Source organism: Oncorhynchus keta, unplaced genomic scaffold (assembly GCF_023373465.1).
Source record: "Oncorhynchus keta strain PuntledgeMale-10-30-2019 unplaced genomic scaffold, Oket_V2 Un_contig_20533_pilon_pilon, whole genome shotgun sequence".
NCBI classification, from domain to species: Eukaryota; Metazoa; Chordata; class Actinopteri; order Salmoniformes; family Salmonidae; genus Oncorhynchus; species Oncorhynchus keta.
The window spans coordinates 57,501-82,500 of record NW_026282064.1 but is presented as its reverse complement, the minus strand read 5'-3'; the positions used below and the strand labels follow the sequence as shown (position 1 = coordinate 82,500).

The 25,000-nt window shown below is 46.5% G+C and overlaps 1 protein-coding gene and 2 long non-coding RNA genes across 7 annotated transcripts in view; 2 read left to right on the top strand and 1 right to left on the bottom strand.

The window, feature by feature from the left end:
• Positions 1–25,000, top strand: part of LOC118383011 (trinucleotide repeat-containing gene 18 protein-like) — a gene marked incomplete at its 3' end in the record, with an annotated part of 118,421 nt that overhangs the window by 36,035 nt on the left and 57,386 nt on the right. The window contains exons 7-19 of the mRNA XM_052504810.1: positions 694–775; positions 3,176–3,219; positions 3,310–3,369; positions 6,798–6,905; positions 6,980–7,167; positions 13,586–13,698; positions 13,892–13,979; positions 17,812–18,071; positions 18,205–18,502; positions 18,592–18,916; positions 20,837–20,985; positions 23,991–24,127; positions 24,758–24,874. Coding sequence (XP_052360770.1) covers positions 694–775; positions 3,176–3,219; positions 3,310–3,369; positions 6,798–6,905; positions 6,980–7,167; positions 13,586–13,698; positions 13,892–13,979; positions 17,812–18,071; positions 18,205–18,502; positions 18,592–18,916; positions 20,837–20,985; positions 23,991–24,127; positions 24,758–24,874 — 1,969 coding nt within the window. The remainder of the gene's footprint in view (positions 1–693; positions 776–3,175; positions 3,220–3,309; positions 3,370–6,797; positions 6,906–6,979; positions 7,168–13,585; positions 13,699–13,891; positions 13,980–17,811; positions 18,072–18,204; positions 18,503–18,591; positions 18,917–20,836; positions 20,986–23,990; positions 24,128–24,757; positions 24,875–25,000) is intronic.
• Positions 21,100–22,978, bottom strand: LOC127920782 (uncharacterized). Of its 3 annotated transcripts, none has more exons than XR_008107384.1 (4): positions 22,878–22,978; positions 22,474–22,698; positions 21,429–21,473; positions 21,100–21,114 (listed from the first exon to the last, which is right to left on the bottom strand). It is a non-coding gene; the product is annotated as an uncharacterized LOC127920782 (long non-coding RNA). The 3 variants fall into 3 exon arrangements; XR_008107385.1 differs by lacking the exon at positions 21,429–21,473 and adding an exon at positions 21,384–21,428; XR_008107383.1 differs by lacking the exon at positions 21,100–21,114 and adding an exon at positions 21,191–21,226 and having other exon boundaries at positions 21,384–21,473.
• LOC127920783 (uncharacterized) lies at positions 21,241–23,122 on the top strand. 3 transcript variants are annotated; one of them, XR_008107387.1, is made up of 4 exons: positions 21,241–21,255; positions 22,256–22,301; positions 22,458–22,817; positions 22,862–23,005. It is a non-coding gene; the product is annotated as an uncharacterized LOC127920783 (long non-coding RNA). The 3 variants fall into 3 exon arrangements; XR_008107386.1 differs by lacking the exon at positions 21,241–21,255 and having other exon boundaries at positions 22,287–22,301; positions 22,974–23,122; XR_008107388.1 differs by lacking the exon at positions 21,241–21,255 and having other exon boundaries at positions 22,287–22,301; positions 22,907–23,032.

Below are 25,000 nucleotides of genomic sequence, written 5' to 3'. Positions count from 1 at the left end.
ATCCATAGATTAATACATTTTAATTAATGAATTTAAATAGCCATAGATTAATTAATTAAAATGTATTCATTTAAATAGCCATAGATTAATTAATTAGAATATCCATAGATTACTTAATTAAAATATCCATAGAATAATTAATTTAAATATACATAGATTACTTAATTAAAATATCCATATATTAATTTATTTGAATTATTTTAAATACCCATAGATTAATTAATTTAAATATACATAGATTACTTAATTAAAATATCCATAGAATAATTACTTTAAATACCCATAGATTAATTAATTTAAATATACATATATTACTTAATTAAAATATCCATAGATTAATTTATTTGAATTACTTTAAATACCCATAGATTAATTAATTTAAATATACATAGATTACTTAATTAAAATATCCATAGATTAATTTATTTGAATTACTTTAAATACCCATAGATTACTTAATTAAAATACCCATAGATTACTTAATTAAAATATCCATAGATTAATTACTTTAAATATCCATAGATTAATTACTTTAAATGGACCTATTTCCGTATGAACTGTAAGTCGGTAAAATCGTAGAAATTTGTTTACGTTTTAAGTTCCGTATATTTTAATATACCAGATATCACCAAATCTACTGTTGTTGAAGCAGTGCATTATGGGTCACTATGTTCTACTCTGTCGTCCAAACAGACGAGGAGCGGGGGGACGAGCGAGCCCGTCACCGTGGTGACAGACTGGGGTGCCTGGAGCGTGAGCAGGAGAAGTTGCTCAGGTTAGGAGGCGTGACTAACGGCTCACCTGTGATAGGCTGCAGTAAAGGCAGTCTGTCACATTTTCTGACCTGCAACCTGTTAGGAAACTGTAGTGGTTAGATGTATAACCTCTTAGCTTGATCCCCTGGTTGGGTTAGGGGTTGATCCCCTGGTAGGGTTAGGGGTTGATCCCCTGGTAGGGTTAGGGGTTGATTCCCTGGTTAGGGGTTGATTCCCTGGTTGGGTTAGGGGTTGATCCCCTGGTTGGGTTAGGGGTTGATTCCCTGGTTGGGTTAGGGGTTGATTCCCTGGTTGGGTTAGGGGTTGATTCCCTGGTTAGGGGTTGATTCCCTGGTTGGGTTAGGGGTTGATTCCCTGGTTGGGTTGGGGGTTGATCCCCTGGTTGGGTTGGGGGTTGATTCCCTGGTTAGGTTGGGGTCGATTCCCTGGTTGGGTTAGGGGTTGATCCCCTGGTTGGGTTAGGGGTTGATTCCCTGGTTGGGTTAGGGGTTGATCCCCTGGTAGGGTTAGGGGTTGATCCCCTGGTTTGGTTAGGGTTGATCCCCTGGTTTGGTTAGGGGTTGATCCCTGGTTGGGTTAGGGGCTGATCCCCTGGTAGGGTTGTTTCCCTGGTTGGGGTTGATTCCCGGGTTGGGTTGGGGTTGATTCCCGGTTGGGTTGGGGTTGATTCCCGGGTTGGGTTGGGGGTTGATTCCGGGTTGGGTTGGGGGTTGATTCCCTGGTTGGGTTGGGGGTTGATCCCCTGGTTGGGTTGGGGGTTGATCCCCTGGTTGGGTTGGGGTTGATCCCCTGGTTGGGTTAGGGGTTGATCCCCTGGTTGGGTTAGGGGTTGATCCCTGGTAGGGTTGGGGGTTGATCCCTGGTTTGGTTAGGGGTTGATCCCCTGGTTTGGTTAGGGTTGATTACCTGGTTGGGTTAGGGGTTGATCCCTGGTTTGGTTAGGGGTTGATCCCCTGGTTGGGTTAGGGGCTGATCCCCTGGTAGGGTTGTTTCCCTGGTTGGGGTTGATTCCCGGTTGGGTTGGGGGTTGATTCCCTTGGGTTGGGGTTGATTCCCCCGGGTTGGGTTGGGGTTGATTCCCGGGTTGGGTTGGGGGTTGATTCCGGGTTGGGTTGGGGTTGATTCCCGGGTTGGGTTGGGGTTGATTCCCGGGTTGGGTTGGGGGTTGATTCCCTGGTTGGGTTGGGGGTTGATCCCCTGGTAGGGTTGGGGTTGATTCCCTGGTTGGGTTAGGGGTTGATCCCCTGGTTGGGTTAGGGTTGATCCCTGGTAGGGTTGGGGTTGATCCCTGGTTTGGTTAGGGGTTGATCCCCTGGTTTGGTTAGGGGTTGATTACCTGGTTGGGTTAGGGGTTGATCCCTGGTAGGGTTGGGGGTTGATCCCTGGTTTGGTTAGGGTTGATCCCTGGTTTGGTTAGGGGTTGATCCCCTGGTAGGGTTGTTTCCCTGGTTGGGTTAGGGGTCGATTCCTGGTTGGGTCTGGTTGGGTTAGGGTTGATTCCCTGGTTGGGGGTTGATTCCCTGGTTAGGGGTCGATTCCCGGGTTGGGGGTTGATTCCCGGGTTGGGTTGGGGTTGGGTTGGGGGTTGATTCCCGGGTTGGGTTGATTCCCGGTTGGGTTGGGGTTGATTCCCGGGTTGGGGGTTGATTCCCGGGTTGGGTTGGGGGTTGATTCCCTGGTTGGGGGTTGATTCCCTGGTTGGGTTGGGGGTTGATTCCCTGGTTGGGTTGGGGTTGATTCCCTGGTTGGGTTGGGGGTTGATTCCCTGGTTGGGTTAGGGGTTGATTCCCTGGTTGGGTTAGGGGTTGATTCCCTGGTTGGGTTAGGGGTTGATTCCCTGGTTGGGTTAGGGGTTGATTCCCTGGTTAGGGGTTGATTCCCTGGTTAGGGGTTGATTCCCTGGTTAGGGGTTGATTCCCTGGTTAGGGGTTGATTCCCTGGTTAGCGGTTGATTCCCTGGTTAGCGGTTGATTCCCTGGTTGTGTTGATTCTCTGGTTAGGGGTTGATTCCCTGGTTAGGGTTGATTCCCTGGTTAGGGGTTGATTCCCTGGTTAGCGGTTGATTCCCTGGTTAGCGGTTGATTCCCTGGTTAGCGGTTGATTCCCTGGTTGTGTTGATTCCCTGGTTGTGTTGATTCCTGGTTAGCGGTTGATTCCCTGGTTAGCGGTTGACTCCCTGGTTAGCGGTTGATTCCCTGGTTAGCGGTTGATTCCCTGGTTAGCGGTTGATTCCCTGGTTGTGTTGATTCTCTTGTTCCTGAAGTGTGTGCACTCTATCACTCCATATCAAGGATGGATATAAAGAGTGTTATGAATTAGATGTGTGTGTGTGTGTGTGTGTGTGTGTGTGTGTGTGTGTGTGTGTGTGTGTGTGTGTGTGTGTGTGTGTGTGTGATTAGAGAGAGTAAGGAGCTGGCAGAGTTCACCCAGATGCACCCCCTTGGTGTCCAGCGCCTGACCTCCTAACCTCATGACCTCCAACCTCATGGTGACTGGAGGCTCCGCCCGCTGGCCCCACGACCCCTCCCCTGACCTCACCCCTGGATGCCCCGCCAAGGAGCACCGCCCATCTGGCTGTCGGGATCCCCCTACGGTACACACCCACTATACCCACTACACACCCACTATACCCTCTATAACCACTATGCCCACTACACACACACTATACCCACTACACACCCACTATACCCTCTATAACCACTATGCCCACTACACACCCACTATACCCACTACACACCCACTATACCCACTACACACCCACTATACCCTCTATAACCACTATGCCCACTACACACACTACACACCCACTATACCCACTACACACCCACTATACCCTCTATAACCACTATGCCCACTACACACACACTACACACCCACTATACCCACTACACACCCGCTATACCCTCTATAACCACTATGCCCACTACACACACACTACACACCCACTATACCCACTACACACCCACTATACCCTCTATAACCACTATGCCCTCTATAACCACTATGCCCACTACACACACACTACACACCCACTATACCCACTACACACCCACTATACCCACTACACACCCGCTATACCCTCTATAACCACTATGCCCACTACACACACACTACACACCCACTATACCCACTACACACCCGCTATACCCTCTATAACCACTATGCCACTACACAATACCCACTACACACCCACTATACCCACTACACACCCGCTATACCCTCTATAACCACTATGCCCACTATATCCACTACACACCCACTATATCCACTACACACCCACTATATCCACTATACCCACTACACACACACACACACACACAATATACCCACTACACACCCGCTATACCCTCTATAACCACTATGCCCACTACACACCCACTATACCCACTATATCCACACACACACACTATATCCACTATACCCACTATATCCATTATACCCACTATATCCACACACACACTATACCCACTATATCCACTATACCCACTATATCCACTATACCCACTATATCCACACACACCCACTATATCCACTATACCCACTATATCCACTATACCCACTATACACACTACCCACTATATCCACTTTTCCCACTACACACTATACCCACTACACACACACTATATCCACTACATACCCACTACACACACACACACACTATACCCACTGCACACCCACTATACCCACTACACACACACACACTATACCCACTACACACCCACTATACACACTATACCCACCATATCCACTATACCCACCACACACACACACACACACACACACACACACACACACACACACACACACACACACACACACACACTACCCACTATATCCACTACACACACATACACACACACTATACCCACCTCACACATTGTACCCACTTTACCCACTACACACACACTATACCCCCTATATCCACTATACCCACCTCGCACACTGTACCCACTTTACCCACTAAACACACACTATACCCACTATATCCACACTATACCCACTATATCCACATTATTTCCACTATACCCACTATACCCACACTATACCCACTATACCCACACTATTTCCACTATATCCACACTATACCCACTATACCCACACTATTTCCACCATATCCACACTATACCCACTATACCCACACTATTTCCACCATATCCACACTATACCCACACTATTTCCACCATACCCACTTTACCCACTACACACACACTATACCCCCTATATCCACTATACCCACCTCGCACACTGTACCCACTTTACCCACTAAACACACACTATACCCACTATATCCACATTATTTCCACTATATCCACACTATACCCACTATACCCACACTATTTCCACTATATCCACACTATACCCACTATACCCACACTATTTCCACTATATCCACACTATACCCACTATACCCACACTATTTCCACTATATCCACACTATACCCACTATACCCACACTATTTCCACTATACCCACTATACCCACACTATTTCCACTATATCCACACTATACCCACTATACCCACACTATTTCCACTATATCCACACTATACCCACTATACCCACACTATTTCCACCATATCCACACTATACCCACTATACCCACACTATTTCCACCATATCCACACTATACCCACACTATTTCCACCATACCCACTTTACCCACTACACACACACTATACCCCCTATATCCACTATACCCACTATATCCACATTATTTCCACTATATCCACACTATATCCACACTATACCCACTATACCCACACTATTTCCACCATATCCACACTATACCCACTATACACACACTATTTCCACCATATCCACACTATACCCACTATACCCACACTATTTCCACTATTTCCACTATTTCCACTATTTCCACTATACCCACTATACCCCCACACACACACTATACCCACTATACACACACACACTATACCCACTATACCCACACACACACTATATCCACTATACCCACTATATCCACACACACACACTATATCCACCACACACACACACTATACACACACACTATATCCACTATACCCACTATACCCACACTATTTCCACTATATTCACTATACCCACTACACCCACACACACACATTATTTCCACTATATCCACACTATACCCACTATACCCACACTATTTCCACTATATCCACACTATACCCACTATACCCACACTATTTCCACAATACCACTATACACACACACACATTATTTCCACACTATACCCACTATACCCACACTATTTCCACTATTTCCACTATTTCCACTATACCCACTATACCCCCACACACACACTATACCCACTATACCCACACACACACTATATCCACTATACCCACTATACCCACACACACACTATACCCACTATACCCACTATATCCCCCCCACACACATATCCACTATACCCACTATATCCACACACACACTATATCCACCACACACACACACACACACATACACACACACTATACCCACTATACCCACACACACACTATATCCACTATATCCCCACTATACCCACTATATCCACACACACACACACTATACACACACACACACACTATACCCACTATACCCACACACACACTATATCCACTATACCAACTATATCCACACACACACACACACTATATCCACCACACACACACACACACTATACACACACTCTATACCCACTATACCCACTACACACCCACTATATCTACACACACACTATATCCACTACACACCCAGTATACCCACTACACACCCACTATATCTACACACACACTATATCCATTATACCAACTATATCCACACACACACACTATATCCACCACACACACACTATACCCACTATACCCACTACACACCCACTATATCTACACACACACTATATCCACTACACACCCACTATACCCACTACACACCCACTACACACCCACTATACCCACTATATCCACTCACCCACTATACCCACTATATCTATATATATATATCTATATGTCTCTCTCCCCGTCTCTCTCCGCCCCAGGTTTAGGCCCCTCTCCGCTGCACCAGGCCCTCCCTCCCTACCAGCTGGCCAGAGACCCCCAGTCAGGACAGCTGATGGTTATAGCCACAGAACACATCCCACGCTACGGTACGATGTGAGGACGACTGGGGTGTGTGGAACACTGCTTTGATCATGCATAACCCTATATCGTGTCCCCGTAGGAGGAGATGTGTTGGATGGGGGTGGCGCCCCCCAGTGGCCAGGGGTGTATGGAGCAGGCAGTTCTCTGCAACATGCCGCTCAGCTGCAGATGTTGTCACAGCAACAGATGCTGAGGCAACATGAGCTGGTGATGATTCAACAACATGCTGCTCAGGTCCTGGAGCTGCAGAGGAACGCTCAACTGATGGTGAGGACGCACCTGATGCACACCTGATAAACACCTGATAAACACCTAACTGGTGCTGACACACCTGATGCACACCTGATAAACACCTAACTGGTGCTGACACACCTGATGCACACCTGATAAACACCTAACTGGTGCTGACACACCTGATGCACACCTGATAAACACCTAACTGGTGCTGACACACCTGATGCACACCTGATAAACACCTAACTGGTGCTGACACACCTGATGCACACCTGATAAACACCTAACTGGTGCTGACACACCTGATGCACACCTGATAAACACCTAACTGGTGCTGACACACCTGATGCACACCTGATAAACACCTAACTGGTGCTGACACACCTGATGCACACCTGATAAACACCTAACTGGTGCTGACACACCTGATGCACACCTGATAAACACCTAACTGGTGCTGACACACCTGATAAACACCTGATAAACACCTGATGCACACCTGATGCACACCTGACCACCTAACTGGTGCTGACACACCTGATGCACACCTAACTGGTGCTGACACACCTGATGCACACCCTGATAAACACCTAACTGGTGCTGACACACCTGATGCACACCTGATAAACACCTAACTGGTGCTGACACACCTGATGCACACCTGATAAACACCTAACTGGTGCTGACACACCTGATGCACACCTGATAAACACCTAACTGGTGCTGACACACCTGATAAACACCTGATAAACACCTGATGCACACCTGATACACACCTAACTGGTGCTGACACACCTGATGCACATAAACACCTAACTGGTGCTGACACACCTGATGCAACACCTAACTGGTGCTGACACACCTGATGCACACCTGATAAACACCTAACTGGTGCTGACACACCTGATGCACACCTGATAAACACCTGATGCACACCTGATAAATAAACACCTAACTGGTGCTGACACACCACCCACCTGATAAACACCTGATAAACACCTGATGCACACCTGATAAACACCTAACTGGTGCTGACACACCTGATAAACACCTAATGCACACCTGATGCACACCTGATAAACACCTAACTGGTGCTGACACACCTAATGCACACCTGATAAACACCTGATAAACACCTAACTGATGCTGACACACCTGATTACACACCTGATGCACACCTGATAAACACCTAACTGGTGCTGACACACCTGATGCACACCTGATGCACACCTGATGCACACCTGATAAACACCTAATGCACACCCTGATGCACACCTGATAAACACCTAACTGGTGCTGACACACCTGATGCACACCTGATGCACACCTGATAAACACCTAACTGGTGCTGACACACCTGATACACACCTGATGCGCACCTAATGCACACCTGATGCACACCTGATAAACACCTAACTGGTGCTGACACACCTGATGCACACCACCTGATGCACACCTGATAAACACCTAACTGGTGCTGACACACCTGATGCGCACCTGATAAACACCTAACTGGTGCTGACACACCTAATGCACACCTGATGCGCACCTGATAAACACCTAACTGGTGCTGACACACCTGATTACACACCTGATGCACACCTGATAAACACCTAACTGGTGCTGACACACCTGATGCACACCTGATAATGAACACCTGATGCACACCTGATAAACACCTAACTGGTGCTGACACACCTGATACACACCTGATGCACACCTGATAAACACCTAACTGGTGCTGACACACCTGATACACACCTGATGCGCACCTAATGCACACCTGATGCACACCTGATAAACACCTAACTGGTGCTGACACACCTGATAAACACCTGATGCACACCTGATAAACACCTAACTGGTGCTGACACACCTGATAAACACCTGATGCACACCTGATAAACACCTAACTGGTGCTGACACACCTGATACACACCTGATGCACACCTAATGCACACCTGATAAACACCTAATGCACACCTGATAAACACCTAACTGGTGCTGACACACCTGATGCACACCTAATGCACACCTAATGCACACCTGATAAACACCTAACTGGTGCTGACACACCTGATGCACACCTGATAAACACCTAACTGGTGCTGACACACCTGATGCACACCTGATAAACACCTAATGCACACCTAATGCACACCTAATGCACACCTAATGCCCACCTGATAAACACCTGATAAACACCTAACTGGTGCTGACACACCTGATACACACCTGATGCGCACCTGATAAACACCTAACTGGTGCTGACACACCCTGATGCACACCTGATAAACACCTGATAAACACCTAACTGGTGCTGACACACCTGATTACACACCTGATGCACACCTGATAAACACCTAACTGGTGCTGACACACCTGATGCACACCTGATGCACACCTGATGCGCACCTGGTGCACACCTGATGCACACCTGATAAACACCTAACTGGTGCTGACACACCTGATGCACACCTGATGCACACCTGATGCACACCTGATAAACACCTGATGCACACCTGATGCACACCTGATAAACACCTAACTGGTGCTGACACACCTGATGCACACCTGATGCACACCTGATGCACACCTGATAAACACCTAACTGGTGCTGACACACCCTAACCTGCACACCTGATAAACACCTGATAAACACCTAACTGGTGCTGACACACCTGATTACACACCTGATGCACACCTGATAAACACCTAACTGGTGCTGACACACCTGATGCACACCTGATGCACACCTGATGACACACCTGATACACACCTGCCTAATGCACACCTGATGCACACCTGATAAACACCTAACTGGTGCTGACACACCTGATGCACACCTGATGCACACCTGATAAACACCTAACTGGTGCTGACACACCTGATACACACCTGATGCGCACCTAATGCACACCTGATGCACACCTGATAAACACCTAACTGGTGCTGACACACCTGATGCACACCTGATGCACACCTAACCTGATAACCTGATGCACCTAACTGGTGCTGACACACCTGATACACACCTGATGCGCACCCTGATGCTGAAACACCTAACTGGTGCTGACACACCTAATGCACACCTGATGCGCACCTGATAAACACCTAACTGGTGCTGACACACCTGATTACACACCTGATGCACACCTGATAAACACCTAACTGGTGCTGACACACCTGATGCACACCTGATGCACACCTGATGCGCACCTGAATGCACACCTGATGCACACCTGATAAACACCTAACTGGTGCTGACACACCTGATGCACACCTGATGCACACCTGATAAACACCTAACTGGTGCTGACACACCTGATAAACACCTGATGCACACCTGATAAACACCTGATAAACACCTAACTGGTGCTGACACACCTGATGCACACCTGATGCGCACCTAACTGCACACTGATAAACACCTGATGCACACCTGATAAACACCTAACTGGTGCTGACACACCTGATGCACACGATAAACACCTAACTGGTGCACACCTAATGCACACCTGATAAACACCTAACTGGTGCTGACACACCTGATAAACACCTGATAAACACCTAACTGGTGCTGACACACCTGATACACACCTGATAAACACCTAATGGTGCACACCCTGATGCACACCTAATAAACACCTAATGCCCACCTGATAAACACCTGATAAACACCTAACTGGTGCTGACACACCTGATACACACCTGATGCGCACCTGATAAATAAACACCTAACTGGTGCTGACACACCTAATGCACACCTGATAAACACCTAACTGGTGCGACACCTGATGCAACCTGATAAACACCTAACTGGTGCTGACACACCTGATTACACACCTGATGCACACCTGATAAACAACACCTAACTGGTGCTGACACACCTGATGCACACCTGATGCACACCTGATGCGCACCTAATGCACACCCTGATGCACACCTGATAAACACCTAACTGGTGCTGACACACCTGATGCACACCTGATGCACACCTGATGCGCACCTAACTGGTGCACACCTGATGCACACCTGATAAACACCTAACTGGTGCTGACACACCTGATGCACACCTGATGCACACCTGATAAACACCTAACTGGTGCTGACACACCTAATGCACACCTGATGCGCACCTGATAAACACCTAACTGGTGCTGACACACCTGATTACACACCTGATGCACACCTGATAAACACCTAACTGGTGCTGACACACCTGATGCACACCTGATGCACACCTGATGCGCACCTAATGGTGCTGACACACACCTGATGCACACCTGATAAACACCTAACTGGTGCTGACACACCTGATGCACACCTGATAAACACCTAACTGGTGCTGACACACCTGATACACCCTGATGCGGTGCACCTGATGCACACCTGATGCACACCTGATAAACACCTAACTGGTGCTGACACACCTGATACACACCTGATGCGCACCTAATGCACACCTGATGCACACCTGATAAACACCTAACTGGTGCTGACACACCTGATAAACACCTGATGCACACCTGATAAACACCTAACTGGTGCTGACACACCTAATGCACACCTGATGCACACCTGATAAACACCTAACTGGTGCTGACACACCTGATTACACACCTGATGCATGCACCTGATAAACACCTAACTGGTGCTGACACACCTGATGCACACCTGATGCACACCTGATGCGATAAACACCTAATGCACACCTGATGCACACCTGATAAACACCTAACTGGTGCTGACACCTGACCTGATGCACACCTGATGCACACCTGATAAACACCTAACTGGTGCTGACACACCTGATACACACCTGATGCGCACCTAATGCACACCTGATGCACACCTGATAAACACCTAACTGGTGCTGACACACCTGATGCACACCTGGTGCCGCACACCTGATGCACACCTAACTGGTGCTGACACACCTGATAAAACACCTAACTGGTGCTGACACACCTGATGCACACCTGATGCACACCTGATAAACACCTGATAAACACCTAACTGGTGCTGACACACCTGATACACACCTGATGCGCACCTAATGCACACCTGATAAACACCTAATGCACACCTGATAAACACCTAACTGGTGCTGACACACCTGATAAACACCTAACTGGTGCTGACACCTAATGCACACCTGATAAACACCTAACTGGTGCTGACACACCTGATAAACACCTGATAAACACCTAACTGGTGCTGACACACCTGATACACACCTGATGCACCTAATGCACACCTAATGCACACCTAATGCACACCTAATGCCCACCTGATAAACACCTGATAAACACCTAACTGGTGCTGACACACCTGACACACCTGATAAACACCTGATGCGCACCTAATGCACACCTGATAAACACCTAACTGGTGCTGACACACCTGATGCACACCTAATGCACACCTAATGCCCACCTGATGCACACCTGATAAACACCTAACTGGTGCTGACACACCTGATACACACCTGATGCGCACCTAATGCACACCTGATAAACACCTAATGCACACCTGATAAAAACACCTAACTGGTGCTGACACACCTGATGCACCTAATGCACACCTAATGCCCACCTGATAAACACCTGATGCACACCTGATAAACACCTAATGCACACCTGATAAACACCTAACTGATGCTGACACACCTGATGCGCACCTGATGCGCACCTAATGCACACCTAACTGGTGCCCACCTGATAAACACCTGATAAACACCTGATGCACACCTGATAAACACCTAATGCACACCTGATAAACACCTAACTGGTGCTGACGCACCTGATGCACACCTGATGCACACCTGATAAACACCTAACTGGTGCTGACACACCTGATGCACACCTGATAAACACCTAACTGGTGCTGACACACCTGATGCACACCCTGATGCGCACCTGATGCACACCTGATGCACATCTGATAAACACCTAACTGGTGCTGACACACCTGATGCACACCTGATAAACACCTAACTGGTGCTGACACACCTGATACACACCTGATGCGCACCTGATGCACACCTGATAAAACCTAACTGGTGCTGACACACCTGATGCACACCTGATGCACACCTGATAAACACCTAACTGGTGCTGACACACCTGATACACACCTGATAAACACACTGGTGATGCACACCTGATAAACACCTGATAAACACCTAACTGGTGCTGACACACCTGATGCACACCTGATGTGCACCTAATGCACACCTGATAAACACCTAATGCACACCTGATAAACACCCTAACTGGTGCTGACACACCTGATACACACCTGATGCGCACCTAATGCACACCTAATGCCCACCTGATAAACACCTAACTGGTGCTGACACACCTGATACACACCTGATGCGCACCTAATGCACACCTAACTGGTGATGACACACCTGATACACACCTAACCCCCCTCTCTGTTGTAGGAGCGTCTGAAGGCCAGTGAACAGAGGGCAGAGCTAGAAGAGAAGACCAATAAGAGGAGTTCCGAGCCCAAACCCCGCCCTCGCCACGCCCCCACTGCCTCCCTCCCTCCACTGTCATAAAACTCCTCTCCGTTCACCTCCCCTCCACCTCCTCCCTCACCCCCTGTCCTCCCCCAGGCCCACTCTCCAACACCCGGAGGTCCAGAGAGAGACACACCTGGTCTCACCCTTCCTCTCCCTTCCTCGCCCTTCCGCCACCTACACTCTGCCTCCCCCTGAGACCCTCCTCCCCTGAGACCCAAGCAGGACACTGACGAGGAGAGGAGGAGGGGGGAGACCTGAGGGGGACCTGATGAAACACCTGACCACCGCCCCTATCACCGAATCTACACAGGTGAGCATCCTGTTAAAACTAATATTCTATTCTGTTACATTCTATTGTTGTATTCTATTATATTCTGTTATAATAGAATGCTATTCTGTTACATTCTATTGTTGTATTCTATTGTATTATATTATATTGATGCACACATAAACAATGGTGACGCATATGCACACTCGATGCACCTGTTATAATAGAATGACTATTGCTGTTACATTCTATTGTTGTATTCTATTGTATTATATTATATCATGTTACATTCTATTGTTGTATTATATCGTATTATATTATATTCTGTTACATTGTATTGTTGTATTCTATTCTGTTACATTTTATTCTGTTATTCTATTGTATTATATTTTATTCTGTTATTCTATCGTATTATATTCTATTCTGTTACATTCTATTCTGTTACATTCTATTGTTATATTCTATTCTGTTACATTCTATTGTTATATTCTATTCTGTTACATTCTATTGTTATATTCTATTCTGTTACATTCTATTGTATTCTTTATTATATTCTGTTATAATAGAATGCTACTCTGTTACATTCTATTGTTGTATTATATTCTGTTATAATAGAATGCTATTCCGTTACATTCTATTGTTGTATTCTATTGTATTATATTCTGTTATAATAGAATGCTATTCCGTTACATTCTATTGTTGTATTCTATTATATTCTGTTATAATAGAATGCTATTCTGTTACATTCTATTGTTGTATTCTATTATATTCTGTTACATTCTATTGTTATATTCTATTCTGTTACATTCTATTGTTATATTCTATTCTGTTACATTCTATTGTTATATTCTATTGTTACATTCTATTGTATTCTTTTATATTCTGTTATAATAGAATGCTACTCTGTTACATTCTATTGTTGTATTATATTCTGTTATAATAGAATGCTATTCTGTTACATTCTATTGTTGTATTCTATTGTATTATATTCTGTTATAATAGAATGCTATTCCGTTACATTCTATTGTTGTATTCTATTATATTCTGTTATAATAGAATGCTATTCTGTTACATTCTATTGTTATATTCTATTCTGTTACATTCTATTGTTATATTCTATTCTGTTACATTCTATTGTTATATTCTATTGTTACATTCTATTGTATTCTTTTATATTCTGTTATAATAGAATGCTATTCTGTTACATTCTATTGTATTATATTCTGTTATAATAGAATGCTATTCTGTTACATTCTATTGTTGTATTCTATTGTATTATATTCTGTTATAATAGAATGCTATTCTGTTACATTCTATTGTTGTATTCTATTATATTCTGTTATAATAGAATGCTATTCTGTTACATTCTATTGTTGTATTCTATTATATTCTGTTATAGAATGCTATTCTGTTACATTCTATTGTTGTATTCTGTTGTATTCTATTATATTCTGTTATAGAATGCTATTCTGTTAAATTCTATTGTTGTATTCTATTATATTCTGTTATAATAGAATGCTATTCTGTTACATTCTATTGTTGTATTCTATTATATTCTATGTTATAATAGAATGCTATTCCGTTACATTCTATTGTTGTATTCTATTCTATTATATTATAATAGAATGCTATTCTGTTACATTCTATTGTTGTATTCTTTTATATTCTGTTATAATAGAATGCTATTCTGTTACATTCTATTGTTATATTCTATTCTATTACATTCTATTGTTATATTCTATTCTGTTACATTCTATTGTTATATTCTATTCTGTTACATTCTATTGTTATATTCTATTCTGTTACATTCTATTGTTATATTCTATTCTGTTACGTTATATTCTATTCTTTTATATTCTGTTATAATAGAATGCTATTCTGTTACATTCTATTGTTGTATTCTATTGTATTATATTCTGTTATAATAGAATGCTATTCTGTTACATTCTATTGTTGTATTCTATTATATTCTGTTATAATAGAATGCTATTCTGTTACATTCTATTGTTGTATTCTATTATATTCTGTTATAATAGAATGCTATTCTGTTACATTCTATTGTTGTATTCTATTATATTCTGTTATAATAGAATGCTATTCTGTTACATTCTATTGTTGTATTCTATTATATTCTGTTATAATAGAATGCTATTCTGTTACATTCTATTGTTGTATTCTATTATATTCTGTTATAATAGAATGCTATTCTGTTACATTCTATTGTTGTATTCTATTATATTCTGTTATAATAGAATGCTATTCTGTTACATTCTATTGTTGTATTCTATTGTATTCTATTATATTCTGTTATAATAGAATGCTATTCTGTTACATTCTATTGTTGTATTCTATTATATTCTGTTATAATAGAATGCTATTCTGTTACATTCTATTGTTGTATTCTATTATATTCTGTTATAATAGAATGCTATTCTGTTACATTCTATTGTTGTATTCTATTATATTCTGTTATAATAGAATGCTATTCTGTTAAATTCTATTGTATTCTATTATATTCTGTTATAATAGAATGCTATTCTGTTACATTCTATTGTTGTATTCTATTATATTCTGTTATAATAGAATGCTATTCTGTTACATTCTATTGTTGTATTCTATTATATTCTGTTATAGAATGCTATTCTGTTACATTCTATTGTATTCTATTATATTCTGTTATAATAGAATGCTATTCTGTTACATTCTATTGTTGTATTCTATTATATTCTGTTATAATAGAATGCTATTCTGTTACATTCTATTGTTGTATTCTATTATATTCTGTTATAATAGAATGCTATTCTGTTACATTCTATTGTTGTATTATATTGTATTATATTCTGTTATAATAGAATGCTATTCTGTTACATTCTATTGTTGTATTCTATTGTATTCTATTATATTCTGTTATAATAGAATGCTATTCTGTTACATTCTATTGTTGTATTCTATTGTATTCTATTATATTCTGTTATAATAGAATGCTATTCTGTTACATTCTATTGTTGTATTCTATTGTATTCTATTATATTCTGTTATAATAGAATGCTATTCTGTTACATTCTATTGTTGTATTCTATTGTATTCTATTATATTCTGTTATAATAGAATGCTATTCTGTTACATTCTATTGTTGTATTCTATTGTATTCTATTATATTGTGTTATAATAGAATGCTATTCTGTTACATTGTATTGTTGTATTCTATTGTATTATATTATATCCTGTTACATTCTATTGTTGTATTCTATTGTATTATATTATATTCTGTTACATTGTATTGTTGTATTCTATTCTGTTACATTTTATTCTGTTATTCTATTGTATTATATTTTATTCTGTTATTCTATCGTATTATATTCTATTCTGTTACATTCTATTGTTATATTCTATTCGGTTACATTCTATTGTTACATTCTATTCTGTTACAGTCTATTGTTATATTCTATTCTGTTACATTCTATTGTTGTATTCTATTTTTACATTCTATTCTGTTACATTTTATTCTGTTATTCTATTGTATTATATTTTATTCTGTTACATTATATTCTATTCTGTTGTATTCTATTCTACTATTGTGATTCTATTGTTCTGTTGAATTCTATTCTGTTATTCTATAGTTGTTCTGTTGAATTCTATTCTGTTATTCTATAGTTCTGTTGAATTCTATTCTGTTATTCTATAGTTGTTCTGTTGAATTCTATTCTGTTATTCTCTTATTGAATTCTAGTCTCTTCTATTCTGTTAAATTCTGTTGTGTTGTCTCTATATAACCAGTCTGTTTAGATACATCACTGCTTGATGAGAGGGATCATGTGTGTTATTTACCTGTCCCTGTGTTTGTACAGATATCACCCCTGGTTACCGTTACCAGGCCCTATTCCCCCCCCGCCCCCTCCCCCATCCAGCAGGGGGTAACAAACACCCCTCGGTCTCCTCCCTGCCGCCACTCCTCCGGGCCACAGCTCCAGACGCGAAGCCTCGGGGCCTGGACCTCCGGCCAGACCAGGGGACCACGCTGAAGCATGACCCCGACCAGGAGCCACCCCAGCTGGGCATGAGTCCTGCTGCCCTGGACCCTCGGCTCCGGACCTCCAGCCCTCCGACCCTCAGCCAAATAGAGAGAGACGGAGAGTCAAGCCTCAAACACACACATCTCACCCACACACACACACAATTACACACACATCCCAGCCTTACACACCCACACAAACACACCAGCCTCCCATCAGCCCCCCAGCCCTGTCCTCCTCTACCATCCACACAGCCACATGAACACACCAGCCTCCCCTCAGCCCCCCAGCCCTGTCCTCCCCCACACAGCCACAAGAACACACCAGCCTCACCACAGCCCCCAGCCCTGTCCTCCTCTACCATCCACACAGCCACATGAACACACCAGCCTCACCACAGCCCCCCAGCCCTGTCCTCCCCCCACACAGCCACAAGAACAACAGACCCCCAGCCCTGTCCTCCCCCAGGAAGAGGAGGCAGGAGTGGTCAAGATGGAGGTGTTGACCCACGGCTGCCGAGGAGCCTATCAGCTTCCACCGTCCGTCCCGAAGGTGGAGACTAAACCAGAGGTCACAGAGAAGTCGAGTGCCGTCCATTACCCATCATGCACCACGGCAAGCTCCGAGCGACCGGCCTTTAGACCCAGCCCCGACACACACGCATCCTCTCCTCCCCTCTCTCTCCCTGCCCTCTCTCTCCCTCCCCTCCCTCTCCCTCCCCTCCCTCTCCCTCCCCTCTAAACATCGTCCCTGATGATCCCATGGCTGGTATGATGACGCTGTTGGCTGCCAGTCAGATGCCCCAGGCTGCCCCCCCTGCCCTACCCACCCTGCCCCAGACAGAGGCCTCCTCGCTGGGGAGAGACGTGGCCAGTCCTGGGTGTCTGGAGGTCTGGGCTCTGGAGGGGATGACTCTACTCAGCGACATGGCCTCACTAGAGATGGATAGGATACAGCTGGAGCAGGGTGAGGAGGAGGGAAGGGGAGGAGGGGATGGAGGGGGAGGGGGCAGGAGCGGAGGGGGGAGGGGGAGGGGGAGGAGGGAATGACTCTACTCAGCGACATGGCCTCACTAGAGATGGATAGGATACAGCTGGAGCAGGGTGAGGAGGAGGGAAGGGGAGGAGGGGATGGAGGGGAGGGGGCAGGAGCAGAAGGGGGAGGAGGGGGAGGGAGGGAATGGAGGGGGAGGGGGCAGGAGCAGAAGGGGGAGGGGGAGGAGGGAATGGAGGGGGAGGGGGCAGGAGCAGAAGGGGGAATGGAATGGGGGGGAGGGGGCAGGAGCAGAAGGGGGGGGGAGCAGAAGGGGAGGGGGAGGAGGGAATGGAGGGGGAGGGGGCAGGAGCAGAAGGGGGGAGGGGGCAGGAGCAGAAGGGGGAGGGGGAGGAGGGAATGGAGGGGGAGGGGGCAGGAGCAGAAGGGGGAGGAGGAGAAGGAGAGGGGAGAACGGTTTGAATGTGACTTCTTCAAAAAGTTCCTAAACTGAATCTAATTCTGTCTGTCTCTCTGTGTGTTTCTGTCTCTCTGTGTGTTTCTGTCTCTCTGTGTGTTTCTGTCTCTCTGTGTGTTTCTGTCTCTGTGTGTTTCTGTCTCTCTGTGTGTTTCTGTCTCTCTGTGTGTTTCTGTTTCTCTCTGTGTGTTTCTGTCTCTCTGTGTGTGTCTGTTTCTCTGTGTGTGTGTCTGTTTCTCTGTGTGTTTCTGTCTCTCTGTGTGTTTCTGTCTCTCTGTGTGTTTCTGTCTCTCTGTGTGTTTCTGTCTCTCTGTGTGTCTGTCTCTCTGTGTGTTTCTGTCTCTCTGTGTGTTTCTGTCTCTGTGTGTTTCTGTCTCTCTGTGTGTTTCTGTCTCTCTGTGTGTTTCTGTCTCTCTGTGTGTGTGTTTGTTTCTCTCTGTGTTTCTGTTTCTCTGTGTGTTTCTGTTTCTCTCTCTGTGTGTTTCTGTTTCTCTCTCTGTGTGTGTCTGTTTCTCTCTCTGTGTGTGTCTTTCTCTCTCTGTGTTTCTGTTTCTCTGTGTGTCTGTTTCTCTCTGTGTGTGTCTGTTTCTCTCTCTCTGTGTGTCTGTTTCTCTCTGTGTGTGTGTCTGTTTCTCTCTCTGTGTGTGTTTCTCTCTCTGTGTGTCTGTTTCTCTCTGTGTGTGTCTGTTTCTCTGTGTGTGTGTCTGTTTCTCTCTCTGTGTGTGTCTGTTTCTCTCTCTGTGTGTGTCTTTCTCTCTCTGTGTTTCTGTTTCTCTGTGTGTCTGTTTCTCTCTGTGTGTGTCTGTTTCTCTCTCTCTGTGTGTCTGTTTCTCTCTGTGTGTGTGTCTGTTTCTCTCTCTGTGTGTCTGTTTCTCTCTGTGTGTGTGTCTGTTTCTCTGTGTGTGTGTCTGTTTCTCTCTCTGTGTGTCTGTTTCTCTCTCTGTGTGTGTCTGTTTCTCTCTCTGTGTGTCTGTTTCTCTCTCTGTGTGTGTCTGTTTCTCTCTGTGTGTGTCTGTTTCTCTCTCTGTGTGTGTCTGTTTCTCTCTCTGTGTGTGTCTGTTTCTCTCTGTGTGTGTCTGTTTATCTCTGTGTGTGTGTCTGTTTCTCTCTCTGTGTGTGTCTGTTTCTCTGTGTGTGTCTGTTTCTCTGTGTGTGTCTGTTTCTCTCTGTGTGTGTCTGTCTCTCTGTGTGTGTCTGTCTCTCTGTGTGTGTCTGTCTCTCTGTGTGTGTCTGTTTCTCTCTGTGTGTGTCTGTTTATCTCTGTGTGTGTGTCTGTTTATCTCTGTGTGTGTGTCTGTCTGCTTCTCTCTGTGTGTGTCTGTCTCTGCTTCTCTCTGTGTGTGTCTGTCTCTGCTTCTCTCTGTGTGTGTCTGTCTCTCTGTGTGTGTGTCTGATTCTCTCTCTGTGTGTCTGTTTCTGTGTGTGTGTGTGTGTAGGTGAGGTGTTGTGTGGTCTTGACCGCCTGTTAGAGGCAGGTAGAAAGGTGTTGCTGGAGGCCATTGAGAGCCAGTCTCACATCAACCTCCCCAGACAACTACACCCCAGCAAGACCTACAGCTGGAGGATGAGGACAGACCCACAAGAGGTACCAGACTGTAGACCTGGGGGGGATGAGGACAGACCCACAAGAGGTACCAGACTGTAGACCAGGGGGGATGAGGACAGACCCACAGGGGGATGAGGACAGACCCACAGGAGGTACCAGACTGTAGACCTGGGGGGATGAGGACAGACCCACAGGAGATACCAGACTGTAGACCTGGGGGGATGAGGACAAACCCACAGGGGGATGAGGACAGACCCACAGGAGGTACCAGACTGTAGACCTGGGGGGATGAGGACAGACCCACAAGAGGTACCAGACTGTAGACCAGGGGGGATGAGGACAGACCCACAGGGGGATGAGGACAGACCCACAGGAGGTACCAGACTGTAGACCTGGGGGGATGAGGACAGACCCACAAGAGGTACCAGACTGTAGACCTGGGGGGATGAGGACAGACCCACAGGAGGTACCAGACTGTAGACCTGGGGGGATGAGGACAGACCCACAGGAGGTACCAGACTGTAGACCTGGGGGGATGAGGACAGACTGTAGACCTGGTGGGATGAGGACAGACCCACAGGAGGTACCAGACTGTAGACCTGGGGGGATGAGGACAGACCCACAGGAGGTACCAGACTGTAGACCTGGGGGGATGAGGACAGACTCACAGGAGGTACCAGACTGTAGACCTGGGGGGATGAGGACAGACCCACAGGGGGATGAGGACAGACCCACAGGAGGTACCAGACTGTAGACCTGGGGGGATGAGGATAGACCCACAGGAGATACCAGACTGTAGACCTGGGGGATGAGGACAGACTCACAGGGGGACTGTAGACCTGGGGGATGAGGACAGACCCACAGGGGGATGAGGACAGACCCACAGGAGGTACCAGACTGTAGACCTGGGGGATGAGGATAGACCCACAGGAGATACCAGACTGTAGACCTGGGGGATGAGGACAAACCCACAGGGGGATGAGGACAGACCCACAGGAGGTACCAGACTGTAGACCTGGGGGATGAGGACAGACCCACAGGAGGTACCAGACTGTAGACCTGGGGGATGAGGACAAACCCACAGGAGATACCAGACTGTAGACCTGGGGGATGAGGACAGACCCACAGGGGGATGAGGACAGACCCACAGGAGGTACCAGACTGTAGACCTGGGGGATGAGGACAGACCCACAGGAGGTACCAGACTGTAGACCTGGGGGATGAGGACAGACCCACAGGGTAGGTACCAGACTGTAGACCAGGGGGATGAGGACAGACCCACAGGGGGATGAGGACAGACCCACAGGAGGTACCAGACTGTAGACCTGGGGGGGATGAGGACAGACCCACAAGAGGTACCAGACTGTAGACCAGGGGGGATGAGGACAGACCCATAGGGGGATGAGGACAGACCCACAGGAGGTACCAGACTGTAGACCTGGGGGGATGAGGACAGACCCACAGGAGGTACCAGACTGTAGACCTGGGGGATGAGGACAGACCCACAAGAGGTACCAGACTGTAGACCAGGGGGGATGAGGACAGACCCACAGGAGGTACCAGACTGTAGACCTGGGGGGATGAGGACAGACCCACAGGAGGTACCAGACTGTAGACCTGGGGGGATGAGGACAGACCCACAGGAGGTACCAGACTGTAGACCTGGGGGGATGAGGACAGACCCACAGGAGGTACCAGACTGTAGACCTGGGGGGATGAGGACAGACCCACAGGAGGTACCAGACTGTAGACCTGGGGGGATGAGGACAGACCCACAGGAGATACCAGACTGTAGACCTGGGGGGATGAGGACAGACCCACAGGAGGTACCAGACTGTAGACCTGGGGGGATGAGGACAGACCCACAGGAGGTACCAGACTGTAGACCAGGGGGATGAGGACAGACCCACAGGAGGTACCAGACTGTAGACCTGGGGGGATGAGGACAGACCCACAGGAGGTACCAGACTGTAGACCTGGGGGGATGAGGACAGACCCACAGGGGGATGAGGACAGACCCACAGGAGGTACCAGACTGTAGACCTGGGGGGATGAGGACAGACCCACAGGAGGTACCAGACTGTAGACCTGGGGGGATGAGGACAGACCCACAGGAGGTACCAGACTGTAGACCTGGGGGGATGAGGACAGACCCACAGGAGATACCAGACTGTAGACCTGGGGGATGAGGACCGACCCACAGGAGGTACCAGACTGTAGACCTGTGTGTGTGTCCAGCAGCTCTTCAGTAAGCTGTGTGTGTGTCTGTGTGTCCAGCAGCTCTTCAGTAAGCTGTGTGTGTGTCCAGCAGCTCTTCAGTAAGCTGTGTGTGTGTCCAGCAGCTCTTCAGTAAGCTGTGTGTGTGTCCAGCAGCTCTTCAGTAAGCTGTGTGTGTGTCCAGCAGCTCTTCAGTAAGCTGTGTGTGTCCAGCAGCTCTTCAGTAAGCTGTGTGTGTGTGTGTGTCCAGCAGCTCTTCAGTAAGCTGTGTGTGTGTCCAGCAGCTCTTCAGTAAGCTGTGTGTGTGTCCAGCAGCTCTTCAGTAAGCTGTGTGTGTGTCCAGCAGCTCTTCAGTAAGCTGTGTGTGTGTGTGTGTCCAGCAGCTCTTCAGTAAGCTGTGTGTGTGTGTGTGTGTGTGTGTGTGTGTGTGTGTGTGTGTGTGTGTGTGTGTGTGTGTGTGTGTGTCCAGCAGCTCTTCAGTAAGCTGTGTGTGTGTCCAGCAGCTCTTCAGTAAGCTGTGTGTGTGTGTCCAGCAGCTCTTCAGTAAGCTGTGTGTGTGTGTGTGTCCAGCAGCTCTTCAGTAAGCTGTGTGTGTGTGTGTCAGCAGCTCTTCAGTAAGCTGTGTGTGTGTGTCCAGCAGCTCTTCAGTAAGCTGTGTGTGTGTGTGTGTCCAGCAGCTCTTCAGTAAGCTGTGTGTGTGGTGTGTGTCCAGCAGCTCTTCAGTAAGCTGTGTGTGTGTGTGTCCAGCAGCTCTTCAGTAAGCTGTGTGTGTGTGTGTGTGTGTGTCCAGCAGCTCTTCAGTAAGCTGTGTGTGTGTGTGTGTCCAGCAGCTCTTCAGTAAGCTGTGTGTGGAGGTGTGTGATGGAGGGGAGTCTCAGCATCGGATGAGATTAGCGGAGCTACAGAGGCAGTACAAGGACAGACAGAGACAACTGGACCGGCTGCAGAGGCGCTCTGACACCCAGTGAGTAACAGACAGACAGACAGACAGACAGACAGAGACAACTGGACCGGCTGCAGAGGCGCTCTGACACCCAGTGAGTAACAGACAGACAGACAGACAGACAGACAGACAGACAGACAGACAGAGACAACTGGACCGGCTGCAGAGGCGCTCTGACACCCAGTGAGTAACAGACAGACAGACAGACAGAGACAACTGGACCGGCTGCAGAGGCGCTCTGACACCCAGTGAGTAACAGACAGACAGACAGACAGACAGACAGACAGACAGAGACAACTGGACCGGCTGCAGAGGCGCTCTGACACCCAGTGAGTAACAGACAGACAGACAGACAGACAGACAGACAGACAGAAACAACTGGACCGGCTGCAGAGGCGCTCTGACACCCAGTGAGTAACAGACAGACAGACAGACAGACAGACAGAAACAACTGGACCGGCTGCAGAGGCGCTCTGACACCCAGTGAGTAACAGACAGACAGACAGACAGACAGACAGACAGACAGACAGACAGACAGACAGACACTACACAACTGGACCGGCTGCAGAGGCGCTCTGACACTCAGTGAGTAACACAGACAGACAGACAGACTGGCAGGTCCTCTCTAATCACTGTTCTCTTTCTGTTCAGAGAGGTTCAGCAGCAGGAGGAGGAGAGGCGGAGTCTAACCAGACGTGGGCGGGGCCGACCTAGGAAGAGGAAACGTGTAGCGACGCCCCCTGGCAAGATGGAGTCCCGGACAGGGAAGTAAGTGGAACGACTGCTGTTATGAGCCTCCAGAATGTTTTCACAAACCTTTGGCTTTTGTTGTGTCACAACCGGAATTTAACATTAAAGTTGAAATGTTGTGTCACTGGTCTACACATAATACAG